The sequence below is a fragment of the Pollachius pollachius genome (genome assembly GCF_949987615.1).
Source record: "Pollachius pollachius genome assembly, chromosome: 16".
Classification (NCBI taxonomy): Eukaryota; Metazoa; Chordata; class Actinopteri; order Gadiformes; family Gadidae; genus Pollachius; species Pollachius pollachius.
In genome coordinates, this window is record NC_136949.1 from 17,278,935 (window position 1) to 17,296,061 (window position 17,127).

The 17,127-nt window shown below is 45.7% G+C and overlaps 1 protein-coding gene across 1 annotated transcript in view; it reads left to right on the plus strand.

Moving 5' to 3' along the window:
• Positions 1–16,459, plus strand: part of LOC307087562 (uncharacterized protein) — a 28,840-nt gene extending 12,381 nt beyond the window's left edge. Inside the window, 13 exon segments of the mRNA XM_079753171.1 lie at positions 129–164; positions 883–1,043; positions 2,609–2,735; positions 3,438–3,583; positions 4,973–5,099; positions 6,064–6,093; positions 6,296–6,408; positions 6,878–7,010; positions 9,831–9,970; positions 11,245–11,368; positions 12,712–12,870; positions 14,384–14,546; positions 16,320–16,459. Coding sequence (XP_079609297.1) covers positions 129–164; positions 883–1,043; positions 2,609–2,735; positions 3,438–3,583; positions 4,973–5,099; positions 6,064–6,093; positions 6,296–6,408; positions 6,878–7,010; positions 9,831–9,970; positions 11,245–11,368; positions 12,712–12,870; positions 14,384–14,546; positions 16,320–16,408 — 1,548 coding nt within the window. The 3' untranslated portion in view covers positions 16,409–16,459.
• Positions 16,460–17,127: the final 668 nt, after the last annotated feature.

The following is a 17,127-nucleotide window of genomic DNA, read 5'->3' on the forward strand; positions in this document are numbered from 1 at the left end:
TTTCCCAGTCTTCTTTCTATCGACTTTTTGCATATAGTAACGTCCTATTGTATGAGTGCCGTTATTTAATGGTTGATCAGCTTGGTTTTACTAACGTTCATTCCTCATGCCATGTTCTTGTGTTGCAGGGGGCTTTTAAAGTGGAATATCCCAACGAGGTCAAGGTGCGTTGGGTTGGGTCTTTGTGTTATTTATTGTGTGACCATTTACAAAAAGGTCTGTAAATATAAATGAGATTTTTACAAATATCTGAAAAATGAAAGAAATAGCTCTGGATATGTTCAGCTGTCATTAGAATCAGGCTTTAATCCAGTGGGTTTTGGGTCCTGAGTATGTCAGTCAAGCGGAAGATCTACTGTAATGATTAAGACAAGAGCCTTGAATGGAAGTAAGGTGCCATTTAACCTATAAACCTAGACCACCCTAATGTCCGGGATAAGCCTCAACTGCCCTTGATTCCTAGCAACTCCCCTGGTTGAGACAATAACATTGAAAGCTATTTTAATAAACATCAAAAATAAAAGTTCTTTATGAACCAACCAAAGAGTTATGAAAGAAGAGAACTTTTTGCAAATATTGCTGGCTTAGTCATCACTTACTTCCTTTTCCCTGGCAAAAACTGTCAGTTAAAATGCAATGTAAATCATCCCACAGGCTGTGGAGACTGCAACTTGTTGATATATTGGCAATTTTTGGCAATTTGTGCATGTCAAATTCTGACACTTACTCCCTTGAAACTGAATCTATTTATTCAAAGTATTGCGTCAAACCAAATGCCATTCAAACGGTCAATGAAAACATGAAAAACAGAGCAATGTTGTAGGAACGATTTCATGATGAATCCTTGTATCGCAATGATTTCCTCTTCCTCCCTGTGGTTAGGCGGTGCTGTATGAGAGCCCTGGCTTTGAGGGCCCCAGTGTGGAGATCGAGAGCGACTTGTTCTGCTTTGAGAGGGAGGAGGAGGAGGGGGGAGAGGAGGACAAGGCCCTGACCTCAACCAAACTCAAGTCTGTGGGCTCCTTGAAGATCATCGGTGGACTGTAGGTTGATTTGAATCAGTATAATATGTTTTTTATTCATATTATATAAACATGCGTTTATAGTTATATGTATATATATATATATATATATATATATATACTTTTCTAACTATAATGCACCATTGAGTTCCCAGTACTGGATTGTGTTGTGTGCTAATCATTGCGATTGCGATTTGGACTGTCATAAGACTGCATATTACTAAGGGTAGTCTCTCTGAGCCACCATTTCCTAAATAATAGAATGAACTAACCTTCAACAGCTTGTGGTTTATCATTGTTTATCTAATCAGGCTTTTTCTTTTAATCTGGTGGACAATTCCCCACACACGCTTCTTCCCCTTCAGAAACTGCAGTCAGGGGCGCTTGCCTTTCGCAGTCGGTTGGTTTTTTCAGGACATAATTGAAATACCTTGTTCTAATAAGATAGGCCGACATAATAACAGCCCATAATTCAATATGAATGAGCTGGCATTGCCGCTGAAAGGGTTGAACGCTTTGAGGCGTCACACTGGCTCGCGGCCTTCAGCGTGTCATCTTAAAGGCGCTTTGTAAAGACACCTTGATCCACCTGATTATGTCGGCTTATGGTGGAGTGTGGAGAATGGCTGGTTTAAGAAGCCTCATAAGGCCAGAGCCAGGCTGAGGAGACTGAGGTGAGGCTGCATACCTGGGCTGCATTTGGTATTCAAGGCACGCAGGATGAACCAGCCATCACCACACTCCACTCCACTACACCCATGTCTTAACTTTCTGTACTGAGTTTGAGTGAATGGCGGTTGATTAATTAGAGTTAAACTTCCAAGCTGGACAACTCGTAACTGTTTTGTCTCCCAACAACAATTCAACTGGTACATTAACTACAGGAGACCCAACTGCTATTATGTAAGTTAGAAAATAATTGTTAGCCTGATTAAAAATAGGATTGTATGGCATCCTAGGTGTATGGCATCCTAGATTGTAATGGGCTCAGATATTATGAATTTCAAGGCGTTTTCTTATATTTTAAGACTAGTAGACTAGTTGCTCACAAAACATCTGGTTAACCGTCAGGGAGATTAGTGGTAAGGAACATGTTTGTTTAGTGAACCTTCTGCCAAACAATGAATTGATGGTTTATGTTATGTATTGCGCAGCTCAAATGATGAAAACTAGCAGTATGTTCATCACATTCAATCACCAGGTTGGATAATATGCATTCATGCATTTTTATGCACCCAGAAAGGCAACCAGGAAGTCAGACATGACACACACACACACACACACACACACACACACACACACACACACACACACACACACACACACACACACACACACACACACCAAGCTTGACAAAGCACATGCGTACAGACAGAGATGACAATAATACTTCCTAGATAAAATATAAAATACAAATCAAATGTATAAGTTTCTAAAAGAAACAAAGAGCATTAACAAAGGAAAAGGTAAATTGTAAATGCAGGAGATCTAAATGCCTAACCGGTGACTCGGTGAGTGACACACCTCATTAAAATGCATTGTTGTCTACTGCCTCCAACTCTTGTTTCTGTGGTTGCTTCACCCAGCTGGGTGGGCTACAGCCAGCCGGCGTTCGAGGGCCGGCAGCACGTCCTGGAGGAGGGGGAGTACCTGGACTGGGGCGACTGGGGAGGGGGGTCCGAACACTTCCTGTCCCTCAGGCCCGTCCAGGCGGTGAGTCCCACTCTGGAGCCCCAGGTCCAACTGTCAGGCTGAGGATTACTAGATTGAAACTATTATGTTAGTTATATACTATAAGGATAACTTGTTAGTAACACTAGCACTAGTATTACTAGCACCAGAATAATGTTACAAGTTACACATAGCAGGTGCTGTAGAGCGCCCCCTAAGGCATAGGAATACCGATCCATACTGTTGACTATCCACTGCACACATAACAGAAACCTTCATAGTAGTTTGTGGAGAAATAGGTTTTTAATCTGAGTGAGCCTCCTCTGGTCGGCTATTAGAAGGTTAACGGCTACTCGTGTTTTGGCTAATGGAGAGAAGGCTGCAAACAGGGTCTGCTAATTGCTTTTCTCTGTTTCTGATAACATAAAGGAATATCTTAGTTTCCCCAGCAGCTCGTGAGACAGCTTTAGGACTCATTAGTTTGGCCTCTGGTAGCGTGTGATGAGCATTTTCCATTATTCATGACATTTTATCGACTCTGTGGTTAATTCATGTAACGATACAGTAAGAAGATAGTTGCACAGTTCATTCCCTCCATGACTTATTTATTGACTTTATTCGTTGCTGTTCTTCTTTTTTGGCTGGATATGTTACTTTAATGTTTCTTTTATATAATAATAACAGTACATAAAAAAACAAATGCATAGGCACTCATGGCACTTGTTTTGACTTTGCGTCTTGTAGGACTTCATCTCTCCGCACCTCAAAATGTTCACAGACGAGGACTTCGGGGCGCACGGGGCGCACATCGACCTCACGGTCCCCGTGCCCAGCATGGAGCTGACAGGCTACGGCCTGCGGACTAAGAGCGTCCACGTGGTGGGCGGCGTGTGAGTGTTTCCTCCTCCTGAACACTTACCCACTAAGCATCTCCCTAATGGCCCTGGGTGTTATACGGTTTCTCCCTGCCCCCCTCCCCGCCCCTCGAACCCTGGAGCTCAGTGTTGTAACCGCCGCACCTCAAGGGCGGCGTGTTCAGACCCATAGTGTCTGCTGACAGTATTTGCACTGGCACTCCCTTCTGTCTTGTATTTGAGCTATTTGAGCTAATTGTTGGTCATGTGACCTTTTCCCGCCGTTTTCTGTGGGCTGAGAGGCAGAGGGACTGGAGCCCAGAAGCCCAGGGCCAGGTAGAGGGAGTGGAGCACAGAGGCTCTGCCCAGGCTGAGGCAAAGGGAACAGGGTCTGAGCTCGGAGTGAGCCCTGTGGCCCTGTGGCTGAGAGAGGGGTGTTTTGTAACACCTGGCGAATAATTGTGGTGAGGCCTTACAAATCACGAAAGTGCTGAAGCTCAGAATGCGCCTCTGGTCTGTTCTTATCAGGTCCAAAGAGGCTCTCTTTGGTCCGGTTAGGACAAGATGTCTCAGGTTGTTGACGTCCATAAGATTTAAAGGTGGGAGGGAAAAGCAGATGGAAGGAGAACGGAATGTAAAACATATGCTGAACGGCTGAAGGTTTACCTGAGTTTACCATAGTTAACACTGTTAAAGGGGTCGGCTGTGTGGAGCCTAGCTTGGCTGCCATTAAACAATGCAAGGCACCGCCCCTATCACCCTGCTGGCACCGTTACACAGTCACTCTACCCCACTGCATCTCCAGTCAACCTTGACATGCTCAAAAGCAACTAGACCTACACGTGCGCAGTCCAACACGTGTAGCCAGGCGGAGAACACACACTGACACACAAACACCCACCCTTAAGTACACCTACAAACGCAAACCGACTCGCTCTGTGTCAATCTTTCACCACCGCACATTCAGGCACACAGACACACACACACACACTGAACAAAAAAGTTTCTGCCTGGTGCGCAAAACACACACATACACACACACACACACACACACACACACGTTCAAAGCAGTGATTAAACTGCTACTGCTACAGCGCAGCCCTGCTATAAGTCAGTGGTCGTTCCATTGTGTCAGTCTATGTAGGTGGGTAGCAGCCATCAAAAGGCTTCGCATTAGTGGTAACATCAGATGGGCTACCATCTGAAAGTAAACTACCTAAAGAGGATTTTTGTAAATCTGTGTTATGTCAAAAGTATTATAAGTAACCCTGTTGCATTTAATCACGCGCCCAGTGACCGCTTAGCCTTGACTGTGTATATATAGCGAGACCGTTTTAATATTTAATTTCAGCATTCCATCCCTAATTGTGTGCAGCCTTTGACTCTGCGGTTGAGTCTCGCTGTGTGTGCGCTTTTATTTTGAAGGTGGGTGGTGTTTGAGGAGCCAGATTTCTGCGGGGAGGCGTACGTGCTGGAGAAGGGTCTGTACGGGAGCCCGGAGGACTGGGGCACCATGCAGCCGCTGGTCGCCTCGGTGATGCCCATCGTGCTGGTAAACCAAACGTCCCACAAATCTCACTTTAGATTAATAATCATATGTCTGGTTGCAGATAAGCTCACATTTAGGTGAAGGGTGTGTTTCATGTTCTCGCTTGAGACAGGGATCCTTCAGCTCGTACTTGGCTAACGGCAAACACTAAGCTAAGACTTCCTGTCCTGACAATAATATAAAAAGTGTCTGTAAAGGTTTCTTATGAAGCTCTTATTGAAATCCCCTCCTAAAAGTATCTCTCTGCAGGAGAATATCCCCGGAACACAACAAGAAACAAGGCTTGACTTGTCCCTTTCGGTTTCTTCCAGCCCGTTCTCTGTGCTGTCTTCCCCAGATGTTCTTATATAACAGGAATGCCAAACTACTACTATGCAGCACAAAACACAAAACTGTTTGATTTCAAATTTTAAACCTTTATCGGGGGAAGAGGCTGAAACGATCGATAAAGTCTAAATTATCAAAAAAGATAATCTACCCAGGACTCATTCAGCCCAGGGATGGATTTTAGTATTCTAGGTTTAGAGTGAGTCGAGAGCCGTGGTGGGAAAATCAATGCGAGCTCCGTCACCGACAGACTACAGCGCTACGTGTGAAGGCTCTTTCACTAGAAGGTTTCAATCACTAGAATTCAATCACTAGAAGGTTCAAGTAGTGGACGGGATCTATTAGAATTGCTATTATGACAATTACCATTATTATTATGGACACTCATCATGAACATGTTAGTGATGGCTCATGAAAACATCCTTCATAGTGCAGGGGATCAATGATGCAGGTATCGACCGGCTGCCTGTCCTCTTAACAATGTGTCCGTGGTCGATGTCGGATAGACATCTCCAATAGACTAGGTAATTATTTCAGGGTCAGGTATATCAGACTGAACCATGGCCAATGGGATCATCCTAACTGTTGTTCTGTGTTCCTTTCTTCTTCTGTGTGTTGTGACCGCCTCTCGTCTCTTCAGGACAACTTGGAGAACTCGGCCAAATTCAAGGTAGGTGACTTCAACAGTGAATCCCAAATCCAATCAACCTCCTTATCTCTACTGGCTTGGGGGGGGAGGGTATCTACACAGGTGACTCAGAGAGAGAGACAAAATCAATGACACGCTCAACAGGTTTGTGTGTGTGTGTGTGTGTGTGTGTGTGTGTGTGTGTGTGTGTGTGTGTGCCTGTTTGTGCGTGTGTGTCTCTCAGGTGCATCTTTTCTCCGAGGAGGACTTCCAGGGCTCGGAGGCGGTTCTGGGGGACAGCGCCGAGGCGCTGCAGCCGGGGTTCTCCGTGGCGTCCTGCAGGGTGCTGGCGGGCAGGTGAGGCCTTCGTTCTGTACTCCCTACTTGGGGTAGGAACTGCAGGAGAAAGAACCATAGCCTCTCTACACCAAAGAAACAATAAGACCAAGGCAGGCACCATATCCCCTCTAGACCAGAGAAACAATAAGACCAAGGCAGGAACCATAACCCCTCTAGACCAGAGAAACAATAAGACCAAGGCAGGAACCATAACCCCTCTAGACCAGAGAAACAATAAGACCAAGGCAGGAACCATAGCCTCTCTACACCAGAGAAACAATAAGACCAAGGCAGGAACCATAGCCTCTCTACACCAGTGAAACAATAAGACCAAATCAAAGACATTCCCAGAGGTCTGGTTCTCAGGGTCCCCTTGAGAACCCATTGAAGAGATAAGAACCGGCGTGAGAGTTTGTTGAATGGTTTGTTTCTCTTTTGCCCCCAGGTGTGGTGTACTTTTGTGTTTACCCTTCTTGTGTCTTTTCAGCTGGCTGGCCTATGAGGGGGCTGGCTTCAGCAGCAGGATGTACGTGCTGGAGGTGGGCAGCTATGCGGACCGGAGGGCGATGGGCTGTGTGGACCCCCACGCCCACATCCTGTCACTGCAGACCGCCGGCTTTGTGAGTGATCTGGTCCTCTCTCAGTGAACAGGGAGCTGGCTACTGGGTCTCTTATTGGACGTGTGGTGTTTAAATTAAACATATGTACACATTCAATTCAATTCAATTATATTTGTATAGCCCTTAATCATCATTACAGTCTCAAAGGGCTTAACAGGCAAAATATTTATGGCATCCCCCTTTACCCAAGCCCCCACAAGTGCAAGAGAAAACTCCCTTACACACACACACACAAACACACACACATACACAGGTCTGGACATTAGGCCGGCCTGCCTGAGGGCAGTCTGATTACAGGACCACTCGTCTGTCAGGCCAGAGCTGTAGAAGCGAGTGCAAATCTGTTTCCACTGCAACTAAGGGCCGTCTGTTATGTAGAAAAAGAACGTGACTGAGGATAATCGGTGTCCATAATGAGCCAATGAATCAGACTCGATTTACCACGCACCTTACAGACTGGCTCTCTGCCTAGCAGGGTGCCAGGGTTTCTACAAGTGTGACACAAATTCTTTGTTAGCTTTTTGCTAGGCTAACATGCTAAGAATAGGCTGATGAATGAAAGATCATTTGTAAGCGGTGGTTCATTTATGGATTGAAAGCCTTGGTAACCTTGTTGATTGGACACCCCAGGATAAAATTATCTCAGTACTTTGTTTTGAGATATGTCCAATGGGTTTTCTAATACAGACTACGTGTCATTATAGTAGGCTCAGCAATAGTATAGTATTAGAGTAGGCTTAAGAAGTAATGGTATTTTATCCTGAAATACAATGACTTGATTGAAATACTCTTACTCACCTTCTACAAACTACTAGCCCTGTTTCTTCCTCTACCTTTCTAAATAGATTCTGAAATGTAGAAGTGCACATAGTTTCGTGATAGGGCCCGGATTACAGTCCTAGTAAGTGAAACGTTTCAGTTCGCTAGCCCAGCTGGCTAAATCCAACCTCTATGCATATACAGTGGGGCAAAAAAGTATTTAGTCAGCCACCAATTGTGCATGTTCTCCCACTTAAAAAGACGAGAGAGGCCTGTAATTTTCATCATAGGTAAACCTCAGCTATGAGAGACAAAATGAAAAAAAAAATCCAGAAAATCACATTGTCTGATTTTTTAAGAATTTATTTGCAAATTATGGTGGAAAATTAGTATTTGGTCACTTACAAACCAGCAAGATTTCTGGCTGTCACAGACCTGTAACTTCTTCTTTAAGAGGCTCCTCTGTCCTCCACTTGTTTCCTGTATCAATGGCACCTGTTTGAACTCCTTATCAGTATAAAAGACACCTGTCCATAACCTCAAACAGTCACACTCCAAACTCCACTATGGCCAAGACCAAAGAGCTGTCAAAGGACACCAGAAACACAATTGTAGACCTGCACCAGGCTGGAAAGTCTGAATCTGCAATAGGTAAGCAGCTTGGTGTGAAGAAATCAACTGTGGGAGCAATTATTAGGAAATGGAATACATACAAGACCACTGATAATCTCCCTCAATCTGGGGCTCCACGCAAGATCTCACCCTGTGGGGTCAAAATGATCGGTGAACAAAAATCCCAGAACCACACGGGGGGACCTAGTGAATGACCTCCAGAGAGCTGGGACCAAAGTAATAAAGGCTACCATCACTAACACACTACGCCACCAGGGACTCAAATCCTGCAGTGCCAGACGTGTCCCCCTGCTAAAGCCAGTGCATGTCCGGGCCCGTTTGAAGTTTGCTAGAGAGCATTTGGATGATCCAGAACAGGATTGGGAGAATGTCATATGGTCAGATGAAACCGAAATATAACTTTTTGGTAAAAACTCAACTCGTCGTGTTTGGAGGAGAAAGAATGCTGAGTTGCATCCAAAGAACACCATACCTACAGTGAAGCATGGGGGTGGAAACATCATGCTTTGGGGCTGTTTTTCTGCCAAGGGACCAGGACGTCTGATCCGTGTGACAGAAAGAATGAATGGGGCCATGTATCGTGAGATTTTGAGTGAAAACCTCCTTCCATCAGCAAGGGCACTGAAGATGAAACGTGGCTGGGTCTTTCAGCATGACAATGACCCCAAACACACCGCCCGGGCAACGAAGGAGTGGCTTCGTAAGAAGCATTTCAAGGTCCTGGAGTGGCCTAGCCAGTCTCAGGATCTCAACCCCATAGAAAATCTTTGGAGGGAGTTGAAAGTCTGTGTTGCCCAGCGAAGGCCCAAAAACATCACTGCTCTAGAGGAGATCTGCATGGAGGAATGGGCCAAAATACCAGCAGCAGTGTGTGAAAACCTTGTAAAGACTTTTTTTTTTTTAAAGACCTTGTAAAAAACGTTTGACCTCTGTCATTGCCAACAAAGGGCATGTAACAATGTATTGAGATGACCTTTTGTTATTGACTAAATACTTTTTTTCCACCATAATTTGCAAATAAATTCTTTAAAAATCAGACAATGTGATTTTCTAGATTCTTTTTTTCATTTTGTCTCATTTTGACAGCGGTTTCCCTCGACACGCTTGAACCCTGATCATAATTCAAAGCAAAAATATATAAGTATAGAACATCTTACAATATCTGGCCTGCAAAAACACAGCGGCAGACCGAGCTGGTTCCCAGCAATTCATTCACCACATGGTGCAAACAGTAAAATGAAAATGTATTGAAGATAATAAATAGAACTGCAGGAGTTTTGCACGTTTCCATGGTAACGAGACACACACACACACACAAACACACACACAAACACACACACACACACACACATTAGTGCTATGTGGCACGTGCAGCATATGTGGTGACAGTACGCTGAAATGTCTCCCTCTCTCTCCTGTTTAATGCAGGAGTTCTCCCTGCCGTCGGTCACGCTGTTCGAGCGTGCAGGCCTGCGGGGGAAGCGCGCCGTGCTGACGGCCGGCTCCGTCAACCTCCAGCTGGCTGGCGCCTTCAGCCGCGTGCAGTCGGTCCTGGTGGAGGGGGGCATGTGAGTCTGAGACACACCTACAGGGATTATTGTTCAAACGTGTGTGTGTGTGTGTGTGTGTGTGTGTGTGTGTGTGTGTGTGTGTGTGGTGTGTGAACCAAACGAGTCAATGCACTGTGCTGCCAAAAGTCACCTAGTTGCCCTTCTTGCACAGAGGTGTGTTAATGCCCCCCAGCACACCACACCACACCCTGACCCGTCTGCAGCCAGCTCCCTTCTGGGCCACTGTAGCTGCCCAGGGCAGCGGCAGCTCCAGATTACATTTGTCAACATGGTATCAGTCGGAGAGGGGCCTTCTCCCAAAGTCAGGTCAGAGTGTTGAAGTCTGAGGGCACTCACTTCCTGAGTTGCTCACGCCTTTTGGCGATTGAATGCAAAAAGGAAGCCCTGTGGTACAGTTCTGCTTTGCCAACTCTAGACCCTGGACTACAAGACTAGGAGACCCTGGGTTTGATCCAGAGAACCTCGAATCATCCTTCAGGGGGGCCTTGAGGGAACAAACTAACTGAACCCAGCTCATCAAATGCATCATTTGACCTTCCAGGGGATGTTAGTCATTTGTAGGCAACCAAAAAAGACGCAACAAAATCTGCTTCCTAATCCAACGCCCCTGTTACCATCCTATCAAAAACAACAGCAAACCAAGACTGCCTGCCTGTTTGTTTCCAGACATATAGATAGATACTTTATTCATCCCCTCTGGGAAATTCAGGTATCAAGTAGCTCAAAAAGTCAGTCGACAAACTGTAGAAGTCAATCAAATAAGTCAATAAAATGTGAGCAATATTGCACAAACCACGTCAATACATAGTGGAGGTGAGGTTTATGTTTAATTTGTGGAGCGGTTGGACAGCTCGTCAGCTGCAGTGTTCAGAGGGGCTGTCTGGGCAGATGGGAGCGGCGGGGGGTCCGGTGGAAACATGCTGGTGTTGTGTGAGATTTAGAGCGGGGACGCCACATACTCCTACGTCTTCCTGGGGAAACGTCCGTCTGCGGGACGACAGGACGATTCGTTAGGAGCCAAACACAGAATTTTCATGCGGCACATTGGAAAACGCTGGCAGTCTGCTCCACGTCTGGAAAGCGACTGTTGTTGTGTTAAAAAAGTATACACAACAGCACACAGCTGGTGATACACAAAGAAGAAAAAATCAAGGTTGTACAAGGGGAGATTTGCAGAAGTAGTTTATTTTTCAGACTTTTTGAATGTCTGAAAACCCTCCCGTGGTGTGCCTCCCGTTATGTGACTTTATGCTTTCATTGTGTTGCCCCAGGTGGGTGCTGTACAAGGAACTCAGCTACAGAGGAGACCAGATTCTGCTCAGGCCAGGGGAGGTCCCCGATTGGCGCGGTTACAGCAGCTGGCACAATATCGGGTCCCTTCGGCCGCTAGTCCAGGTAAGCTTCATTCTCTCTCTCTCTCTCTCTCTCTCTCTCTCTCTCTCTCTCTCTCTCTCTCTCTCTCTCTCTCTCTCTCTCTCTCTCTCTCTCTCTCTCTCTCTCTCTCTCTCTCTCTCTCGAAACCCCCGGCGCCTTGTTTGCATCCCTTCCTCTGAGCTGTTGAAAAGGTACAGGAAAGGAAGGCTTTGATCTCAAGTTCTGTCCTTCTTGAATTAAGTCGTGGGTGTTGAGGTTCATTCAGCCGTAGTGATTGAAAGGGTGAAGGTAGAGGCGTCCACGCAGCACGGCCCTTTGCCATCGGAGTAGCTGGAATTCTTTGAGCAAAAAGTAAATAGATAAATAAATGTTGAATGTTTTTTATTGACCAGCAAAACTGCCGTCGGAGTTGCATTTGAAGCACGCTACAGAAATAGCATTTCCTTTTAGAGTACCAAACACTACCATTAAAGAAGAGTTGTTTGTGTGATTCAGTGTTGCGTGAGATTGACCCTCGTTCTGCCGGGGGCTGCTGATGTAGCCCCCCCCCCGACAAATGTCTTCCCTTCAACATCTGAGATGACAATGAAAGATTAACTTATTCATTAGGCAAACCTGCTTGACTGCTCTAAAAGGTGTCACATTTAAATTATTCACCTCAAATAGGTTACCTTCAGTGAATACCAGACACCACACTATTTTAATATCCTTCACCTTCCAGCGGGTTTTTTTGGAGCAATAGCTATCACATTTCATTTTTTTATGTATTTGATTATCGCTATGCTATTGTGAGTGTGTGATGGCTTACTTATTTTCACTAGTTGAGACTACTACCCAAGCCCTGGTAAAAGGAACAGGCCAATTAGTGATTTGAGTAACTTTGTGGGTCCGACGTCACCTCTGTGAAAAGGGTGCATTAGGATTAGCTGCATTGTTTCATTACAAAGGGATTCTGGCATCTGTATTGTGAATCAACCCAACAAATGTACACAAATGCAGCTCTAGCATTTGATATTGCAATGATGTTACCTCCATTATGTGAATCTTCAGTTACATGTATTGCAAAGCAATTCGAGTTACATGTAAGCACTTATTCATCAGTGCCTTGTCTCTGTGCGTGTGTGTGTCTTTGCGTGTGTGCCTGTATGTGTGTGTGTGTCTTTCTGCGTGTGCGTGTGTGTTTGTGTCTCTGCGAGTGTGCCTGTGTGTGTGTGTGTGTCTCTGCGTGTATGCCTGTATGTGTGTGTGTGTGTGTGTGTCTCGCCATGTGTGCCTGTATGTGTCTGTATGTGTGTGTGCCTGTATGTGTGTGTGTGTGTGTGTGTGTCTCTCTGTGTGTGTGTCGGTGTGTGTGGACTGAGCAGAAGCAGGTGTACATCCGTCTGAGGAACCGCGGCTCGGGGCTGCTGATGGGGGTGACCGGGGAGCTGGAGGACCTAAAGCTGATGAGGGTCCAGGAGACGGAGGAGACGGGCGGGGTGGAGCAGGTCTGGGTCTACCAGGATGGAAACCTCCGCTGCAAGGTACGGACTCCCCATATCGCTTTGTCCAAATCCTCCCGAAAGCACTCCACAGTTATTCTCCCTGTCCATGTTGTTATTATTATTATGTGTTTGTTCTCATCATCCGGGGACTGACTGTCTTGGGAACACAGCTCACAGGAAGTGAGAGAACGGATATAGCGTTGCATTAGACCAGTGGTTCTCAACCTTTTTTTTTAGCATACGCCCCCCTGACCTTACCCCGATCCCCCCCCCAATAAAAATAAAAAAAATAAAATAAACTAACAACCCAACTCACACTCATGTTATATTGCTTAAAGGTGTCATTGCATCGTTTTTCATTGATTTTGTGGTGGTCACTAATAGCAATGAATGCCCTCTGAGTTGGTTTTGGTGAAAAAAATATGTATCACCTCTGATTGGCTAATAGCACTGTCCATCACTGTAATGGACAGTAACCGTGAACGAATGAACGAATGGCCCGGGAACCGCGGGCACCGTGGCCCAGGGAACGCGGGCACCGTGGCCCAGGGAACGCGGGCACCGCGAAAACAGATCGCGCGGAGAGGCCTAATTAGTATTTGAAATGCAACGGTCTTTTCGTGGAGACTACGCTCAGAGCAGCTGGAACTGAACAACAGCAAGAGGAAGGAGGAAAACGGGCTATGAAACAAAATTAGTTGTTTTTTTTGCTATCGCCCATGTTTGATTCTGTTGTGTTGTTTATTGAACTGTTAACCCGCGAACTTGGGTTATGTTTATCAGCGTTACTATAGAGATCATGACGATAGCTGATGTAACGGGAGTCCGGGCGTGTGCAGGACCGAATCGCGCTGTACCACTGTTACACTGAGCATAGGCTATTCAGGTAGCCTATTTTTGCACCAGAAATATTTGAAAACCATGACAGTTTAAAATCCCCCCCCCCCCCCTCCCAAATAAAGAAAAAGAAAAATCACGTTCCCAGCGCCCCCCTAGGTTGTGCGAACGCCCCCGTTGAGAAACCATGCGTTAGACCGTGATAGCTACGAGTCATGAGCCTCTTTTAGCCCAACCTTACAGGCGCTCCGGTTGAGAAGCACATCAGCGCCTGAGGGCCAAGTGACTCAGAGACACGCCCCTTGCGCTGGCGTGGACAGATACATGATGAAGTGCATTCCTCTCCCTTCTCTGCGGCGGTTTGTTTCAAGTAATCAGATTGGCCGAGCAGGGAACAGGTATTACATAAGGCTGCACCCCTTTCCTGAATTGCTCATGGGTTCAGGTGCATTTGGGGTCTGAAACGCTGTGCTGCCCCCTTGTGTCCACGGTAACAGGACGTGGAATTATGCATGCAGGCAGTTCTGCGAAGACTTGAGTGGTGGCTCCTTTGAGGTAGCATCACAACTACCTACTCTAGCCATCCCCTTTGTAGTTTTTTTGGGACATGGGGAATCAATCTCACCGTCTTCCTCTCCCCGCTCCGGTCCTCTCTCTCCTCCCTCACCCTCCTATCCCCCCCTCTCTCTCCCTGTGTGTGTGTGTGTGTGAGCAGCTCCTGGAGGAGTGCTGTCTGAGTCCGAGCGGCACCATGACGATGGCGGGGAGCCGCCTGGGCCTGTCCCCGGAGCCCGAGGGCCTGCAGCACCTCTGGAGCATCAGCCCTGACGGCGAGATCCACCACGTTGGGCCCGCGGGCCTGCTGCTGGACGTCAAAGGTGAGGCCTGCACGCAGCCAGAGGCCTGTGGCCACACGCTGTGAAGGGGTTTAAGTACGGTGTTTTTCCACACATGAAGCTACGTGTACCGCAGTACACATGAGCCGCAATTCAATGTTTGCAGGAACATTATCAACCCGTTTTCACTATTGTAACTTGATAAGGAATTATTTGCCACTCGATATAAGTCCCTAGAGCGTTTCAACCTGTCTTCTGACTTGTGTGTCTACAGTACACATGAGCTGTACTGAGGATCCTCTTTACATGTAGACGGTACACAGCGGTCACACAAATCACAATGAGCTGGACTTGGGGGGGGGGGGGGGGGGGGGGGGTCGAGGGGTCTGGGATCTAAGCCCCAATGTAACACACCTTGGTGAAGATAACATACGTTTGCCCATCGCTGGTGATTTGAGACACTCAGTGTTAATGCCGGGGCTTTCGTTAGTGAAACGGGTCCATGGTCCACGTGTTCTCTGCACTAGGAGGGTGAACTACCGGGCGCCTGGTACATGAAAGGAGCACACAATGTGGGTCCTTCAAAGGCCTCTAAGGAGTTTAGGGGAGGCGCTATGGAAGGAATGGGATTTAGTTTCACCTAATACAAGAACAATGTATTTGTATTTGTTTGTCTGGTGAGGGAGATTGTTTCCATATAATACATTTGCATGAACCTCTTTGACAGTTTGGTCTCATTAAGAAGTTATGAAGGATGAATATTTGAGGATTATCCTTGTGCTTTGTAGCAGACCCATTAGTGTTCTGAGAGACATTGAGCTCCCCTTTGTCCTGCGACAAAGGGGAGCCAGCTGCCTGCTGCCTTGCTCTCTGGTGAGGCAGTATCTTTCAGAGGCAGTGTTTTGTATGAGGTCATCTGTGAGTCGGGATGGAGATGGACCTTTACATTTAGCAGACTCTTTTATTCAGAGCGACTTAAAATAAGTCCATTTGTCAGTAGAAAGAGAAACAACAATATGTCTCTGTCGGTACAGTACGGATGTTTATAGAACCGAGTGGCAAGCACTCACAATCGCTAGGTAAACCCATTCCCCGTATACAACAAAGCTAGCTAGGATAAGATGATACACAATGCTTAGTACTATTTTTAGTACTGGGTGCAAGGACGTACGAAAAACAATAAGTGCATTTGACATACAGCAAGTGCATACATCCAAGGCAGCCATGCGTCACTACTTCATGCTGTCACCAAAGTACATCTAAATAGATTTATCTGTAGGAAATAAATCTGAGATTGAAAACCATATCATTATTTTCTTTGACCCAAACTCCTGGCTGTCACTCGCCATTGTTTTTCACTCCTTGTTAGAGCCCTTCTGTGGAGACAAGGGATTGTGGTATAGGTTGACCAATGAAAGATACTCCACCGTAGGGTCTGAGTTACACTTCACATCCCTGTCAATTAGTGACCCCTGGTGGTCATACTGACTTGGAGAAGAAGAATACACATTCAATGTCATGGGAGAAAAGGATTAAACTAAATCAAATGTTTGTTGTGAATGATATTCAATACCATGTTTGTAATGATACGCCTGCAGACTCAATTATGGGAACATTATCAACCCTTTTCACATTTGTAACTTGCAAGGGAATATTTGTTAAAACCACTAATAGCATTTCAACCTGTCTTCTGACTGCCGTGTCTAAATGAGCAAACCCCAGTTTCACATAGAAACAAGTAGCATTGTAATGAACAAAATACATGGATATAAATGCATGTGTGCTCATTTAATTATTTTTTTATGTGTTTTACAGGGGGGCATAACTACGACAAAAACCAAGTGATTCTCAGCACTTTTGACCCGAATAAGCCGACCCAACAGTGGGATGTGGAGATTGTATGAAAGACTTTTGAGCTACAGGATTGAACCCGGATGTCCTGTGTGAAGCTCCGCCCTCTGTGCTGTGTGGTGCAGAAGCACGAGGACCCCCGTCAGTTCTGAGACCAGGGGCCACAGCAGGAGTACGACTGCCTTTAGGTGCTGGACTATAAAGCAAGTGGGGATTATGGGAAATGTGGTTTTACAACTATGAGGCAAGCAATAAAACAAGGCCAAGGAATGAGACTATGGACTCTTGCATCAGTACTTTTTTAAAATATTTTCAGTATGTCTGCTTTTATCATTGAGTATCTCCGTTTTATGGTTCTATATTTTTTTCATTGTTAGTCTGTTTGGATTCTTTGATAAACAATATAATAATTTTCTTTGGAACTTTTTTCAATACATACAGTATTTAACTTCATCAGTGTGCCTTACATCCCTGAAGCATGCATTTTAGAAGACTTTAAATAAAAAAAGCTGCTTTTTCTTGAAAACTGTCACTTTATTTATTACAGAACAAAGAGCTGGTCGTGTCGATGAATAAAAACCCCTTTGCTTTCCAAACCCCAGTGTACAGCAGAAGCCTTTCAGGTTTACCACATTGGGAAATCAGAGGGACTACAGAAGAAGCTTTCCCATCCACTCATGCAGTGTTTGTGTCAACTCAACCTCTCTAGACTATCTCTGCTAAAAAGAGATTGAAACTCTCTCTCTCTCTCACACACACACACACACACCCA